A 15,926-nucleotide genomic window follows, 5' to 3' on the forward strand; every position below is an offset into this window, starting at 1 on the left:
TTTTCATATTTACTTAACCTTTGCCTCCCCTGCATTGAGCTGGGACTTACCTGCAGTTGGAGAGGGCCTAAGCCCGGCGTTGCTGCGGCAGCAGCTGCCATGGTAGTTGGGATCAGCTGAACGGGGTAGGGGTCACCTAAGTGAGAGAATAATAGAGGCGTCAGCACCTTTTATCTGCTCTCCACCTGCAAATTAAAGTCCTGCATTCACTCTTTCCAAAAGCCTTCCTTTGTGTGCCTCGTTGAGGCCTAATGAAAAGCTCTATTGTGCAGCCTTTTACTAACACTCTTTTCACAATTCTGGCTGGGAGAGGAATGTGAATAAAAGGCACAAGCAATTAAGGCGGAAACCTCATCCTTTTTCATGATGTATTTAGGGAAATGGGGAAAAAAAAAGTGCACATTGATCAGAAGGGTGCACTTCAAAAAAAGGAAAGAAAGAAGATGGGGGTGGAGGAGAAGAAAAGGAAAACAGTACAACCTTGATAAGATCACAGCATTAGAAGGGAACAAATTTACAACCTTGTCCAAAATATGAAGTTAACTAAACTCCGCTCACTGTTAGCAAACTGAGCCTCACGCAGAGCAGAAATGGCACTCAATTGAACACAGTTTTCTTTCAGGGGAGGAAAAAAAATCTCACTTTAGTGGCAGGGTTTGATCCTGCAACAGGAAAAAGCATGTGAAGCTAAGGAAATCAGATACAAGCCTTTGAAATCCCTGCACCAACTCCACTTCACGACTTGAGATTCAATTTTGCTTCTGAAGGAAAACTACTTCAACTTTTAGTAGGAACTGCATTGTGCTTAATGAGATAAAGGGAGCCAGTAAAGGTTTTAAGAAAAATTGCAGGCATTTATAAAGGAAAATTACCTGAAATGGCAAAAAATTGAGATGGAGACCGGCTCGTTTTAATGATATGGAGAGCTCACTTTTGGTGAACTCTAACACTTCTGATTTGTTAAAATAAACTTCATACTACCCCATCCACAAAACTATGAGGAAAACTAGCAAAAATAATAAGAAACATTACACACATTATATTGGTTCTTCAAGTGATAAAATGTTTTAACACTTGCCACCCAAATAAGGCTCACTAGAGCATTTCTGTATGTCCCTATGTTCTGATTTCTGTAGCACAAAAACAGCCACTGGAAATAAGACTATGGAAAAAGCAGAACACTCTATCAGGAAAATCTACCTAAATGTTGCTGTACATGTCATTAAAAAGGTAGATTAAATTTTTTCCTCTTTATTGTGCTTTTTTGAATGAACTGGGAAAAAAAATACAAAAGACAATTAAGGAGGTAATGCAGGGTGTTCTGGACAATCATTAATAATTATTATTGAATGAAAGTTTCAAATGTTATCAAGCCTTAGTTACAGGAAACAGAAAACAAAGGGAAATAAATTTATGTATTTTTTTTTTAATGTTAGAAATAAGCTGTGTTGGTGTACACACATCCAGGTAAGTGGCTAATGTTTCTTTTCCCTTTCTATAATGTAACTTTCTTCAGTTAGACCTTGTCATTCAAGGATTTTTATCTCCTCCTGTTAAGAATTAAACACCACAACTTCTAGTAATGGAGGGCCAACAGCAACTGGGCTGGCAAAGCATCTTAGCAGATATTTAACTTAACTAACTGTGCCTGTTTATATTTAAGAACACCTTAAGTAATGCTTTGTTGACTGAAGCCTCACAGCCATTCAGGGCTGGCCAGCCAAGCAACGAAAACCAAAATGTCCACAGGCATCCCCATTCCCAAGTGTCTCTGCCACAACAATTCCACTTATTTATTTGTCAATGGGCAGCAGATTTCCTGACATGCTTGGCTTTCTGTTTCTTCCCCAGAGAAAGCCGTTGTTTTACATTTTCCAATCTTATTTTGCTTTCTGAGGGACCCACCTGCCTTTTCCTATCAGGGACTGAATCAAAAATGTTTCTGACTTGGCATTTTCTGGAGAGCTACCTTGTGACCTAGGCAGTGGCCTCAGACACGTGGAGGCACAGAGAAAAGGGAAACAGTGGTCAGAGAATCAGGGACAAAGGTGTTCAGCTGCTTCCACAGCACCACAGAATGAGCTCAGCATCATTCCAAAACTCCCTCCTAAAGAAGACATTCTGATCAGAAAACAGCCGTGAAAGAAGATAAAATTTTAAATTTTTCAACTGAAAGAATGAAAGAATGAGGGAAATTTTCTCAGTAGGATGCTGATTCTTACAGCCCATTAAATTTCTAGTTCTGAATGATTTGCATTAAAACACAGATACCAAAAGATCAGCTTCCATGCACTCTCCCACATTTCTCTCCACACACAGCCTCGGTCCATCATGCCAATTCCTAAATCCCACTGTTCCCACCAACAGCCCAGTGGAAGAGCCAAGACTAAAACCCACAGACAGCTCTCCAGAGCCAGGGAAGGTTCTGGAACTCTATCCATGAAGCACTCAGACACTGACACCACACAGTGCAGGAGCACCTGCCAGCCCCCAAAATACCAGCAAAGACCTCAGGTCTTGTCTGATAAATACACAGTTTTTGCTGTTGCTCTAGAACATGCTACAACCTTCATTGTATCTTTAAATGTATTCCCGTATCAGAGTGACCTTATTGACTGAAGAGTTTTAGCTAATTCTGAAACCTAGGAAATGCATGTCTTAACTATTACATTTCATCTTATTTTTAGAGGTAAGAAGTAGCTACATTTTCTTCCAAGCTCTAGGAGCATTTCAGGAATGTGAGACAAGACAGGCAGTTCTCAGAAATGGGTATTTCCCAAGCCACTCAAAGTCTGTACCTCTGAAAACACCAGTAAAATCTCAAACAACCATATTACATTTCCATTTACAGAACTCATTATTAATCGAATGCATGCAGGCAGGAGCATCTTTCAGCCACCAAAAGAAACATTTTGTGCAGTCATTTCATGTTCCAAACTACCTCTCTTGTTATGCGTGGACTTTTTGTACAAACAAAGCAGCAGAGAGAAGTTTTATTGTTGTTTTTCTTTAGTAGGCCATATGGTAAAACATGGAGCAGATCAAAGGCTGAGATTTTTATGGTGACAACAAGGCAAAAATCATTTCATTAGCTGGTGTACTATTGCCTAATACATAATTATTTCCCAGCTAGCTGCTGACATCACTTTGAAGAGCAGAATCCTTCAAGGCTGGCTACATGAAGAGAACCCAGGATTTATGCACTGGTGATGCAGCAGCTGAAGAAGGGAAGGGGAAACATCAGCCTGGGGGAGCTCAGGGGGAATAATTCATGGGGAATATTAAAATATAAAGGGATATTGCTGGTGCCCACTCTGGGCAGTGCCAGAGCACAAGGCTGAGTTCCTCAATTCTGTGCCAATACTTTATTTCTCTCTCAATCCTTCTTCTGGTCCATCTTCCACAAACATACCCAGAACCTCTTTCCCGATAATTTATGCACTGCAACTTCTTTCAATTTCAAATCACACCTTCATCCTTGCCCAAAATAATCTTCCAAGATCTTGCTTACAAGAGGATTTTTCATGAAGCACGTTCACTTTCAAGCCACTCTTTCTATGAACTCTCCTGTGATCCTCTACTGAAAACCCTTTTCTGCAGGAGTTAAGCTGTGGTCCAGAGCCAAGGGGACCTCCTGTCCCAGCACACAAAATAACAGCTCTGTGTTTAGGAACTTCATTTTGAGCTGACTGGCTACCAGCTCACAGGTATGAAATGATTCTGTACTTGTGGAAATACCACAATGGCTCTAAAACCATTTATATGTTTTGCAAAATCTTATCAAAGGAGTTTTTTTAAGTCAAAAAACATTAGGACTTTTTTTTTTAAGTGAAAATAAAGCATAAGAGTTAACATAATGTCTGTTGCACCATTCACCAAAACCCCGAAGATGTTTTTTGTATTCCTTTTTCTGTCACTCATCTCATTTATTCTCCTTCGTGGTGTAATCCCCCCTAGTGTCTTGTCTTGTCTCCTGACAGGCTGCAAGCTCTTCAGAGCAGGCACAATTGTCTTACTTGTTATATAAATCAAGTTACATGCTAATGTTAAATTATAATGTTTTGACAGGATTTTAAAGTTGAACCTGATTATATGAAACAATAGAACACTGATTTTTTTTTTCCCTGAAATTTTCTTCTCTTAAAAAAAGGATACCAGAAGAGGAGAAGTAGGGCATTTATTCCCTGTGATTTTTTAAAAACTCATTGTTTTTCTCCTACCTTTCAGGGACAGCAAATGAAAAAAAAAGTTGGAGATGATGGGAGAAAAGAAAATAGTGTAAAGAATATGAAGGGTACGAAACAAACCCTAACTCTTAAATTATAATTTCCAAGACCAAATTAAATTCCATGAAAAATACCAAAACAACCATTTTCTTATAGTACATTCTGTTCGCTGAAAAAGAAATCTATGTTCTCTTCCCCCCATTTTTGACAAATTCTAGAAAAAGCCACAATAATTTTACACTCAATTTATCAATTAAGTGTACTTATAATGAATAATCACAGCTGATGGCCAGCTGACAGGTAAGGCACTGCATCTCTTCTCCCCACTCATTTATTCTCAACCTCATTTTCCTCTCATCCTCTTGGTGTGATGGTGGACATGCAGGAAAAGGAATGGGAGGCTGTGGAAGACATGAGCAGTGTTCCCTGACTTATGGATTTAAATTAGTAAGAAAAAGAGGATGAAGAAGACACCACCAGTGGCTTCCAAAAGGAAATCCCAACTGGTTCAGACCTCCCCCACAAGGACAGCCAGATGTGGAGAGCTGTGCAAACAGCTGCACTGTCCCTGGAGCTTGGCAAGCCCCAGCTGAGTAAAGCCCTGAGCGATCTGAGCCCATCTCCTTGATGACCCTGCCTGAAGAGGTTGCACTGCAACCTTCAGACACCCCTGCCAACCAGAACAATCCATGATTGCAGAATATACATTTTTAAATGTTTGTTCTCTACCTGTAGAATAAATTACACTTATTCAAAAACTCCAGCTTCCAAGGAAAGCCTTCCATGAAGGTTTGTACGTGATCATGAATTTAAAAATCCAGGACTTTATTCTGTTGCCCAACTATGGATAATAGTGAAGCACCAGACATTGCTCATGGCCTAGACACTGAGCTGAAACTGCCAGCCTGTTTTTACAGGTCCCCACTGCTCTGCCTGTGCTTTGTTGTCACTGGAATTCTGAGGAGAAGCCACACAGAGATGGGGAGCTGTGGAACTCTTCCATTTGGAAACAGCCTTCGGGTGTGTTCTGTTCTGCAGCCCTGTCTCCTTCCATTACATCTGCAACCCCACAGAGCCATCAGATCCCCATGGATGCTGAGAGGCAGAGCTGCCACCAAAAACTGCTCCTCCTTGCTGTGCCTATCCACAATGCCCTATCCACAATGCTCTACCCTCATCACAATGTCTATCCACACTGCTCTTCCCGAGTCCTGGGGGAATATGAGGCTTGGGTCATATGCTCATTCCTGTCCAAGGCATGAACAGCAGCCCTGGAAGAAAACTAACATCTATCTTCACAAAGAAGCTGCAGCACGTGGTCTTCACAACACAGCTTCTGTTTTTGCCATCCTGATAAAAACACAGCAAAGCCAATGTTTTTTCCACGTGATCTGGTGGTTGTCATGACCTGCATGTCAGCTGACACAGTTAAATCAGAAATTAGCACTCCAGTCTCTTTAGAAGACAGGAACATGGACACAGAGCACAAGCAAAATGGTAAGACAGTCCACCATGATACTCCATTAAACATGAAACTTGTGACTGACTGAAAAACAGAGGCACATCAGCAATTTTCCCGGAGGAACTTTATGGTATTTAACTCCTAAACATTAATTTTATTGTATTATGTGAGGAACCAATTAACAGAGCTCCACTTTTATCAGACATCAGAATTGTTGTTCAGAACAGAGATGAACGGTAAATTCAGCATATTTCAATTTTATTAGGCTTGACTTGTTCATCTCTCATATTCTGCCAATTTTAAGAGGTAATCAGAAATTTCATCAATAAATTTCTGTGAATTATTTAGAACACCTCCAGCAGCAACAAGCTGATATGTAAGACATATAAAATGTACCTATTGTATATTCAGATCTCCCCCCCAGTTGGATAAGGTTGAAATAGCAATTTAAGTGCTTTCAAAAAACCCTCATGTTGATGACATCTGACGGCAAACACAGTATGATTTGTTACAACAAATTATCCACAGGGCACAGGACAAATGGGCAAAGAAAAACAATTCTTGTTTCCAAAATTTGTCATATTACCATAAAAACAACACAGGTATCAGCAAATAAAAGGTTACATGTTCCTGAGAATTTGCCAATAACCTGGAAAATGTACTTGGGGTAAAGCCCATTTCTGGAAATACAGACTTGGAAACTATTGTTTCCTGAGAAAACAAATCTTAAAAATCTCCAAGTAATTTCTTGCACAGCTTAGTTTAGAAAACAAGGTGAGTTGTTCTTCATCTTCTACAGAAGCAACTCTGTGGAATTCAACAGCTTCAGTCATCCTGAAAAGCCTCAGGACTGACAGAACACATCACACAGCTTTACGTACAAGTCAACATTTCCTTCCCTTTTAGCATGATGACCAAATGTTTTAAGAAGTGTTGGAGTGCAGTTTCCTAAATTAATCCTACTTAGATCACTAATTAGGGAAGACCCATCTAAATCTGGGCTACTCTGTGCAGCTGACCTGGAAGCCACTGGCAAGCAGGGCTGCAGATGTAGAAGCATGGAAACCTTCTGACTATGCTGATCCTTGGATTTATTCATGAAGATCCAGAGAACTCTGTTCTCATCCTAACCCCTTCTGCCTTTTTTATATCTCAGCCCCCAGAAGCAGCCCCGTGTGCTTCCCCAAATCTTTATTTCACACCCTTTAGCATCTCTCATACAGGAGATACAGCCATGCCTTAATATTCTAATATTCCACATACATTTGTGCATTAATAAAAGGATCCTATAGACCCATACATGCGTGCATTAATAAAAAGATCATACAGATCCATTTGTGCATTAATAAAAGGATCATACAGACCCATACATGTGTGCATTAATAAAAGGATCATACTACCTACAAATGATGAGCAGCTTGCTCAGGGGCAGAACTATGCAGTTTTTAAAGGGCACAGTACAAAACTTCTTCTCTTCTATCACTTGCACCATTTTTATGCTTTCAAAGCACTTCTCAAATATTAATTAGCTCTAAATAAATTCTAATTATTTCTAAGAGTGGCCCTAGCAGATCTGTATCATCTGGTGTGAAATCTGACTTCAGTGAAGTCAACAGCAACAGCTCCTCAGACCTCAGCAGAGCTGACATTTCCCTTGCCATTGCTAAAATCTGGGAGCTGTGTCTATTATCTGCTGAGTGCCACAAGGAGGGCTGAACTAGCAGGAGTAACCAGTGATGAGGGTATGGGATGAGAAGGAAAGAAGGGTTAAATGACCTGAGCCAGTCTGGGGAGCCCAAATGTGGGAGAAGCTCTGGGAAATGCAGCAACCAGACTCTGTTTGACTTCAGCATCAGCTCAAAAGGAAAGGGCTCTCCTGCTGCTAAAACCAGTTTAAATAGTTGGGATACTGGGTCAACTCCTCAAATCTGCTCATGCTGCCAGTCACTAACTTAGTCAACAACTAGCCTTGAAACATCAGCCCTTTAGAAAAAGATTTGCATTATATATCTATCTATAAATTACATATTATGTGTATAATAACATACATATAAAGAGGTGTGCACGAAAAACTCAAAAAACTTAAATTTCAAATAGCACACATTGCATGAATAACTAAATATAGGGCAAGTAAGTATGTAATCAGTATTTACCTTGCTAACTGGGGACTATATACCCCATCACACACTGCCAACTTTTTTTCCTCGTAAGAAAAGGTACTTCAGTTGTAAATAATAATATTAAATATTTTATACATGCAATTATATCTAGGTATGGAGGTTAAAAACTAACTGGAACCAGAGAATATGAATCTTTTTCTCAAATAAAAATGTAATCCTAATAGAAGTTCCTCCCTTCATCTCTGCCAACTTTACCACCACACAATATGCCATAGAGAAAAGAGGGGAAGTGTCAACTTGTGTAAATTGTCCCTTATGTAATGCAAACCATCTGTTTAAAAAAACAAAACAAAATGAAAACCCAAGCCACTCCCAAGCGTGATCTGCTATGGGGAAAAAGAAAGAAAAGAAAATGTAGTACATCAAATTGGAAGCCAAAGACCATGACCTGCCATGTAACCACGGAGAAAATATTTACCCCTCTCCTCCCTTTATTTACCCAATTTTGAAAAATATTTGGAAAAGCATAATTGAATCATTTGCTCTGCACATAATAGAGACTGATATTGCTGGATTTTTTTGAGCATTTCATCTCTCTAGAATGTTTTCCATCAGGCTGGAACCAAGCAGAGAAAAACTCTTTGTTTCCAACACCACATTTCACAGTGATGCCACCACTGGCTCAGAAGGTCCCTGAGTCCTCAGTCACTGCAACCTGGCAAAGGATGGGGATAAAGTATCAGTGCACTATCCGCCCTTCCTTGGGTATCTGCCATGAAAGGAGTCCAAATGGATCACTGCTATCAACTGTTACGATTATTTTTGTGTTCTCTTCAGTCTAAATGCTCAGAAAACAAAGTCTGTGTAGAGAAAGCAGTGCTCTTGTCTTCCAGCCCCTGTCTGGTGAGTGATGAGTCCTTTGGTAAGCACTGCCTGAGGAACCCACTTTTCACTCTGAAATCATTGGGGGACTCACATTTCACCTTATCTTGGGAGGCACAGGTGGGTCAGAAAGCGCTGAATGAGTTAAATTAGGTTTTATTATCGAAGCTGAATGCAAATAAAACAGCAGTACAGCTATTCATTATTTCTTCTCTTCTGCACTCCCTGAGCCTTGATCACACATTCTTGCAGGGCTGAAGAGGCCAACAGCTCCCACCACAGCTCCTGCAGAGGTTTCCACTGTGACCAGGCTGCTCTGTAATCCTTCCCAACACGTCTCCATGAAAAAGAACCATCTCAGTTGAAGCAATTCTAACAGAGAGTCCTTGCTGTCCCAGCCTGGGCAGAAGCAAGTTTGAGAATGCTTAACCAGGAAGCTTGGCCCATACATCTCCTCCTGAAGTCCTAAATTCTCACAAGGGCAGGGTGCAGAGCAGCACAAATGTCCCTCTGAATGTGTCTCCACAGTCAAGGAGCTCTGCATCACTAGCTAGTTATGAAAATATTGGTTGTTGCAATAATTCTCTCTTCCTTCTCCCCCAAATTTTCAAATCTCACTTTTTTTGAGGAACAGTATGTGAAAACTTTCATAGCTTTATGTTCTTTGTGACTGAAATTGAATAGTCACATGGAGTTTTTTATCATTCCTATCTGCAGGTTGTTAATGCTAATAAATAACAGAATTATCACTGGAGAATTTCCATCAGTCAGCCACAGAAAACAATTCTGAAAAATGCAATCAGTCCAGAAGGAAGGGCAGATTTTCCAAAAGGACTGGGAAGATGTGGAAGTGAGATGCATTTTTGTCAGGCACAGACACTGATTTTAAACCACAGAATGGCAGTCATGTACAGATGATGCTGGGGGGGTCTTTGGAAGTTCCTAGGAGGGCTCTGCTCCCAAAAGCAAACTCGGTGAAAATCAGGCATTTAACCCATCCAGAAGCTGAGCAAATTGATCTGCTGGACATTCTCTGTTGCAGCACAATGCTGGTACTGCAACCCACTCCAGCTCAGTTCAAGCCAGCACAGGTGACTGCACTCAAGTGTGCAGGACAAGAATTTGGTCAATACCCCTAAGGCTTAGATCCTAGCGCCTTTGTCATTCTTAAGAGGAAGGTCTAGTCTCCCAAATCACTCAGGTGCTTAACAAAATTGTATCCAAAGCTCTCTGGCTTACAGACTTTGCCGAGTGGACTGATACACAGTAGGGCAAGCAAAAAAATGGGAGAAATAGTTTTGGTGGTCTGTCAAAAACATGACTTGATGTGAACATATTGTGGTTTGAAGGCAGCCAGGTGGAGCTTTCCAGGTGTGGCTACATGTGAGTTTTTGTTTACTCTAGATGCTGAGTGAAAGGAGGAAACCCTTTGGACTACTTATCACTTCTCCTCAGCTTCTCAGCCAAACATGCCAGGCAACCACCAAACACAGAGCTGCCTTTTTCCACTGGCTCCTGCTCAGCCCTGCATCTTGGCACGCTGCTCACTCCAAGCCTCGCTGCCAGAAGCAGCAGAAACTTTGCTCTTTTTGCCTTTCAATTTTCAGGGTTACACAAACACCTAATGTCACATCTATTTCACAGGTGTGAGGAACTACAGGACTATCATGGAGTTAATATTCCATAGATGTGAGGAACTACAGAACTATGATGGAGTTAGTATTCCATAGATGGGAGGAACTACAGGACTATCATGGAGTTAGTATTCCATAGATGTGAGGAACTACAGAACTATGATGGAGTTAGTATTCCATAGACGGGAGGAACTACAGGATTATCATGGAGTTAATATTCCATAGATGTGAGGAACTACAGAACTATGATGGAGTTAGTATTCCATAGACGTGAGGAACTACAGGATTATCATGGAGTTAATATTCCATAGATGTGAGGAACTACAGGACCATCATGGAGTTCATGTGCACGCAGCACAAAGAAGGGAAAAAATCACCTCAGCTCCTTCTACCCAAGCTGGACTTGACTAACATGGAAACAATATCATCTGCCAGACCTGTCTAACAGTGTGCTTTGCTGACCTTTTCCAGACCCACAGTGATGGCAGCATTCACATTCAGCGTGGCTCACAGCTACACACTCTGCAATGTGAATCACTGAGGGGCTGAGTGTGTGAAATCACTGGAAGAACTGAATGAGACCATGTTTTGGCACTGCAGCTGCTGAGAGATGGGAAGTGTTTGGAACAGTATTTGCAACAGTGGTCCCAGTCTGTAAAATATCAGGAAAAGGTGTTATGGCCAAAGAAACTGAGTTAGTGCTCAAGTACTGTGCCTGTGATGTTCAGAAGCTGAGAGAAATCTGAAATTGTGGGCTAAGCCAGCTTAACTAAAGAAATCTTTTTATGTTCTAAGTTCACAAAAAATGCAGCAGCGGCAAGTGCTGAGTAACTCAAACCAACTGACGAATTAATGAGTTAGTCAAGGATACAGATGGATACAGAGACATGGACATAACAAACACCCAAAGCAGAGACAGAGAAGGGTACAACAGGCAAGTCCTGGATAACTTGGTAGAAAACTGATGGCAGAAGAGTTCTACAAGTGCATGAAAACAAGTCTATGAAATTCATGCTCTAGCTAAGTTTATTCACAGAAATAAAGTTCCTTCATTATTTCTTATTTATCCTCATCATGTTGACAGGAAGATGAAATCCTATAGAAGGCTTAAATAAAATATAAAAAAAAAATCTGCGGAATGTAGAGAACAATACAAATCTTTTAAAGATTAAAAAAAGTAGATGCTATATTTTTAAGTGTTAGGCTCTCACAAATATCCTCAGAGTTTGTGTTAGTCCATCAAACTGAAAGGCATATGCTATCTTTGATCTCTGTGCAGAACCTCCGTTGAGATTAATGTGAGCTCTGTGTGAAGAAAGAGACTAGAATAGGCCCTCAGTTCACAAATAGCAAGCAGTCTGCTCCAGGAAAAAACATGTTTTCTTACAACAGTGTTGAAATTTATTGGGAAGTTTCAAATAGCTTCTCTTCAGATGCAAGTTTGTGGTCATGAGCATGTTCACTTGTCAGAAAGACCTGTCAGGGAGAAGGTGCACAAATGCAGCTCTTGTGTCAGATGTTTGGCTGTTGTGCAGGAACACATCCTTCATCTCTGACAGGCTTTTCTCATGCTGTAACAACCAATCCCCTGTTTCTCACTCATCCCTGCAAGCTGATGGCTTTGTCCTTGGACAGGGTGTTATTTCTACACAGACTGTGCCCTGCACTACCCACTCCAGCTAGAGAAATCCCCAGGACTTACTGCATCCCGCCTTGTAGCTGAAGCCAGGAGGAAGGAGGAATCCTTGCTGGGCAGCTGCTGCCAGGGTGCGCTGGTCTGGAGGGAACACGGGGATCATCAATGGAGGCAGCTGACCCTGGACCTGCTGAACAGAGAGGGACAATCAAACACAGAATTTGGGAGGGACAAGGTCTGGCAATGTGCTCTCTTTCACTGCTGATCTGGATTCACCTCTTCATGTTGGGGTATTCCAGCAGCATCAGCTGTGGGGCTTCATCTTCATCACCAAACACTTCATATGAATGACATGAACCCAAAATAAACTGAAATGTTTCACCAAGGCATATCTACATCCCACTTAATTATTCCCCCCACAGTTCATGATGACTCACTTATCTCTGGCTGTAGGGGGGCACTTCCTTCTCTTTACTGAACTGCGCAGCAGTATCTGTCTCAGACAGTAGCTTCCACCCCGACCAAGCCCAAACACAAAGACACCTCCTCAGAAAGGAAAAATAAGTGTACAAGTAGCACACAGCACAGCCAATGCTATTTTTCTGCTCATACACGTGCACTTATTTGTACGTGTGAAAAAATAAAGCCTCAGAGAAAAGGCTGAGACCCTTTATTCACAAATCAAACAGCTGTGTCTGAAGTGTTAGGCATTCAACTTTGCACAGCAGCTCTACACAACCATGCAAGTCAGGAAGTGGAAAATATTATATTGTAAGTAAGTGGATACTGCAGGGGACTAAAGCCATGCAGAAATTAGTCATCAAAGCTGGAAGAGGGCCATGGCACAACGTCTACTGCTGCTGCTTTTACCCAGTTCCGTTAATAGCTTTTATAATTGATGGAAATGGAAGCTGTCTCTGTATTTCACACAGATGAGAAACACAAAGTTTGCTGGATTAAAATGCTGAATGTCTAGTTTCAGTTTAAAACCCCCACTGTACTGACCAGATCACTCAGTCAAGAAGGACTGATCTCTTTTTAAGAGAGCTCACCTAGATTTTAATGGCACTGTAAAGCTGAGGCACTGGAGATGGAGATGTCTTTGAAAACTACAATTTATTTTGTGGTTAAGTAACTCAGGAAATCAGAGTATCCACAGACAACCTTCTATGCTGAGGGGCACACGAAGGTGTCAATCCCTTCACTGCTGCCTGACAGCAGAACTGGGAAAGAGAACCTGCCCCAGCCCCTGGCTGCCACTGCTCAGAATACACCATTTGCACTTCATTCTATTTCCATTTATTCTCCGTAAAATCCAGGCCACGTCTTGGTTCACCCAACACCGTTACCAGGCAAAACAGTGATACAAAATTTGGGATTACCATCCCTCTTAATTTATGCCTGGAGCTGGCAACACCCCTGTGTGTGCTGACTGTGTCTATATGGTCTGAAACAGTTTTCAAGGATAGAGTTCAAGAGCACTGTTGACAGAAATTCTTGCAGTGAGAGATTAAGATTGAGGCTGAAAGATGGAGTAGATGTAGCTCCACTCACTGAACCAGCTTGATCCATTTTTTGTTACTTCAATATTTGTCTTTCTATTCTGATCCTGTTAATTAGAAGGCATACATATTTTCAGCTGAATTACAGGATAAAACCCATATGAAATGCGATTTGTTCTCTATCTGCACAGATATCCTAGAGCTGTCCAATACCTGCCTTTGCTTCACGTGTTCAGTTTTTGTTTGTTTTGTTTGAGGTTTTGTGGTCTGCTTTTTTTTGCCTTTTTTTTTTAAGACAAAGACAAAGTAACTGTATTCTTTTAGAACAAAAATGAACAGCCATGCGGAATTTTTGCATAGTACTCTTCTTCGGCAAAAAGCCACAGAACTTTTTTTTTTAAATGGTTTCCAAGGATGAAAGTGACTTTGCCAAGAGAAGAAGCTTCAAAACAGGACTCAAAAAACACTAATAGAAAGACAGATGGTTCTACTAAGTGCTTTGCTGCCAAAAAAAAGTTAAAAAAAAGTGAAAAAAATGGAGTGATGTTATTGAAGCTGACTGCAAAGTTCTCTGATGACTGCAAATACTCTTGTCCCACTGCAAGTGTTAACTCTGCCTCCAGGGCTAATATAACTGAAGCACCACACACACACAAATTGTCATTGCCAAGCCCACAATGTAGCTTAAGTCTGCACTTGATTCCAAGTGACTGCCAAACACACGAGCAAAACACCACACTGAAAAATTCCCATTTAGGAAAACATTTACCAGGAAAATGCCCTTTCTTCCTAAATCTGACTGCTGCATTTCATTTTTTTTTTCCAAATTGCTGCTCCTCTTTAACTCTCCAAGGGGCCTTACAGCCCCTCATTTCAAATGACACAACCCTGTTTGCATTAGGGAGGTAAAAACTATGGAGTGGTGAGGATGGTTTGCATGGATATAGAAATAACCCAGTCAAAACAATGTGATTTCCATTCCAGGGTGGAATGTATGGAGCAGCACTCAGCTACACTTCATTTTCTCCTAAACACAAATAAATGCAAACATTCGTTTATTTTAATCTGATTACCTGACACAATATCTCACAAATTATGGACTCTTCATTTTTATGGCTCCTTTAACTACTACATTTTAACTCGTTATGTTTATTATTATTATTATTAACTGGAATTGCTAGGATACAACTGCTTCAAGTGGCATTGAATACAGGCCCTCCTTCTGAGTTTTACATCTAAGGTGTTTCCCTTTTTTTTTCTTTTCAAGGTATTACTACATAAGTTAAATCTCCCAAATGTTTTTCATAATCAGTTAAATCTCTCAAACATTTTTTATTTTTATTGGAAGCTTACATACCTTGCAATATTTTCTGGATTGTAACTTCTCAACACTGCATTTCTAATTTGAATATAATGGACTGCAAATCAGGGCTATTTTCCAGGCCCTTCAATTTGTTCCGCTAATGGACATATGTCCATAAAATGAAATACCTCTTCAACAATCTAATAATTCACACAGCTGTCAAGATTCTCCACTGGCCAGCCTCTCTATGTGTGACCTCTTAGCTGCAACATCCTAAAGGAGACAACTGCATTTTAAATCCTCACAAAATTCCCAATGGATTTAATGAGCTACAATTTCACCTTGTAACTCCTCACCTACTTTAAGATGTTGGTCTGGAGGATACAGACACGATCCTCCAAGATTTTCCTGGTTTTCCACACTGTTGCCACTGTGCCAGCTGAGGCACGCTGTGAACCCTTCGTTAATTTTATTCTCTCCTCTGCCCAGCTGTGTTTGGCCAGTGTTTGGCCAATGCCAAGCCACCACGCCAGGAAACCTCCACAGCTGCCACTGAAAATCCAAAAAAGAGCCCGCCCCTGAAGAACTTATCAGTGCAAAAATCAGTGTGAGCACATGACAAGCAACCCATAGTAAATCTACTGTCCAAGGGGGAAACACCCACAGCTGCCTGCAGAGATTTCTGATCTTGGGAAGCGCCTCAATGTATCTTTATTTGTTTCAGTGCCTTTGAAAAGCGTGGCCCTACATGGCTTACCATATCAAAGAGAATTTGTTGGCAAACCTGGAGCCAATTCAAGCTGTTGAAGCCTGGGCCAGCATCTTCACAAATCTGTGCGTGTCCTTTATGACTTGACCATAACAAATCCAAGCACACAAAGACACTGCATTCAACACAGTCACAGTTCATATTTGCAGGATTCTCAGCTTCGTTATAACTGTAGTATTTCCACCTAAATTCTGCTCCCCTGTCTCCTTTTAGGAACATACTATGGTTACCACAGCTACCTAAGCACCAAGCAGTATGTTTTTAACAGTTACCCCCACTGTTTGTTACTAGCTCCTGCTGTGACTTCCACAAATTTAGATTGCAAACACTTGACAACTACAGTTCTATTTTCTGTAAAAAGTCATGTGTGCTTTGGGTCACCATGTAAATAG

The 15,926-nt window shown here is 40.9% G+C and overlaps 1 protein-coding gene across 10 annotated transcripts in view; it reads right to left on the bottom strand.

Moving 5' to 3' along the window:
- The window catches only part of SOX5 (SRY-box transcription factor 5), a 604,730-nt gene that overhangs the window by 77,463 nt on the left and 511,341 nt on the right, over positions 1-15,926 (bottom strand). For all 10 annotated transcript variants that reach the window (XM_030959507.1, XM_030959511.1, XM_030959510.1 and 7 more), the window contains 2 exons: positions 12,027-12,147; positions 51-136 (listed from right to left, as the gene is read on the bottom strand). In XM_030959507.1, coding sequence (XP_030815367.1) covers positions 51-136; positions 12,027-12,147 — 207 coding nt within the window. The remainder of the gene's footprint in view (positions 1-50; positions 137-12,026; positions 12,148-15,926) is intronic.

This window comes from Camarhynchus parvulus, chromosome 1A, assembly GCF_901933205.1.
Source record: "Camarhynchus parvulus chromosome 1A, STF_HiC, whole genome shotgun sequence".
Classification (NCBI taxonomy): Eukaryota; Metazoa; Chordata; class Aves; order Passeriformes; family Thraupidae; genus Camarhynchus; species Camarhynchus parvulus.